Source organism: Poecilia latipinna, unplaced genomic scaffold (assembly GCF_001443285.1).
Source record: "Poecilia latipinna isolate Pla-1442-1.1 unplaced genomic scaffold, P_latipinna-1.0 Scaffold331, whole genome shotgun sequence".
Lineage (NCBI taxonomy): Eukaryota > Metazoa > Chordata > Actinopteri > Cyprinodontiformes > Poeciliidae > Poecilia > Poecilia latipinna.
Window position 1 is genome coordinate 17,665 of NW_015112947.1, and position 1,370 is coordinate 19,034.

General features: G+C 40.8%; 1 protein-coding gene across 1 annotated transcript in view; it reads right to left on the reverse strand.

Moving 5' to 3' along the window:
- Positions 1-271: 271 nt before the first annotated feature.
- LOC106949203 (double-stranded RNA-specific editase 1-like) overlaps positions 272-1,370 on the reverse strand; it is a 25,969-nt gene continuing 24,870 nt past the window's right edge. The window contains exon 10 of the mRNA XM_015035323.1: positions 272-1,348. Coding sequence (XP_014890809.1) covers positions 1,199-1,348 — 150 coding nt within the window. The 3' untranslated portion in view covers positions 272-1,198. The remainder of the gene's footprint in view (positions 1,349-1,370) is intronic.

Sequence of the window (1,370 nt, forward strand, 5' to 3'; positions counted from 1 at the left end):
AGAGATATCTGCGGCTTACATGTGTATGTTTACTGTTTTTTTTTTAAATATGTGGGCATGCAGCTTATAGTCCGGAAAATACGGTATTTATTTCATAAATAGTGTTATTTCCTGGATTTTTTACTGTGAAGAACCCAGAGAGGATTATTTGGTTATTTTTTATTTCTTTAATAGTGTTATTATTTATTTTCTGACTTTTGTTCTGTGAAGAACCCAGAGAGGGTTATTTGCTTCTTCTTTCTGGAAAACAATATTTTTTTACATTTAGGCACTCCTGCAATCGTCACACTTTTTCTGTAACAAACTGACTCTGGGCCCCCACCAGAGAAAGGAAAAGTTATGTGGCCCTCACAGGAAAAAGTTTGAGGACCCCTGGTCTATGCTATCAATACAATAGCACAGGCTCTGTTCCCTGTTTGTACCCAAGGACAGGAAAGCTTGTGCTACCACACTGTCGGTAATCAAATTGGTATCAGCGGTGCTGCCTGGCAGGTGGTCAGACTCAGTGAAGCTGCGTTTCTCAGTTCTGGAACAACCATCAGCTGTTAAGTTTCTCCCTCAGTGTGGTTTCAACAGCAGCCTTGGAGAACCTGTAGTTATAAGGTTCCTTCTGCAGAATTCTGAGCAAACCATGATCAAGGTATATTCCTTTGATCGATCAGTGCTATATAGTCGTCTGCATAGTTTTAATATCCAAAGGTCCTGCAGTTCCAGAAACAACCTTCCTCCGCCAGCGAAGAAAGAGGTTTGCACACGGTCTCTACTATGTTGCCCTCCTGGGTGGCACACAGACAAACAGCTGAGGACTCAGATTCAGTTTAAGACTGAGGGACTTTAAGGATCAAAATAAAAATATTAACACTTAAAACATCCAAAACAACATTTAATGGACTGATGGACACAACCTAGTTATCTAAGACTTTTCACACAGGACAAGCTGTATAATACCATGACTCGTCATTTTCATCAAGACAACAGATCAGGAGTGACATCCAGAGACATTGTTCAGTTTGTTAAAACAAAGTTGGAAATCTTAATCCTCACTAAAGTAACATCCACTGAAGGCAAGTCAAGCTTTTTCCTTCGACTTAATCTATTTTCTAACTCTTTGCAGATTATAGCACAGTACTTGTTTGTGTGTCCATGTCAGGCATCTCAGACCATGAGCAAGATTTTTATTTTTTCTACATGGTTTTTTCTACATGAGTTTCCTGGGCCACAAACCAAGACCTGCATCCTGCAGAGCGTTGCTAAACTGCTGCATTGCCCTCTGGTAGCGCCTAGCAGCCATCTTGGATGCGGGATAAGTCATTGTGGTGGCTCCAGGACCCAAAACAGGAGTGTTTAGCTGTAAAAGAAGAAGAAGAAAG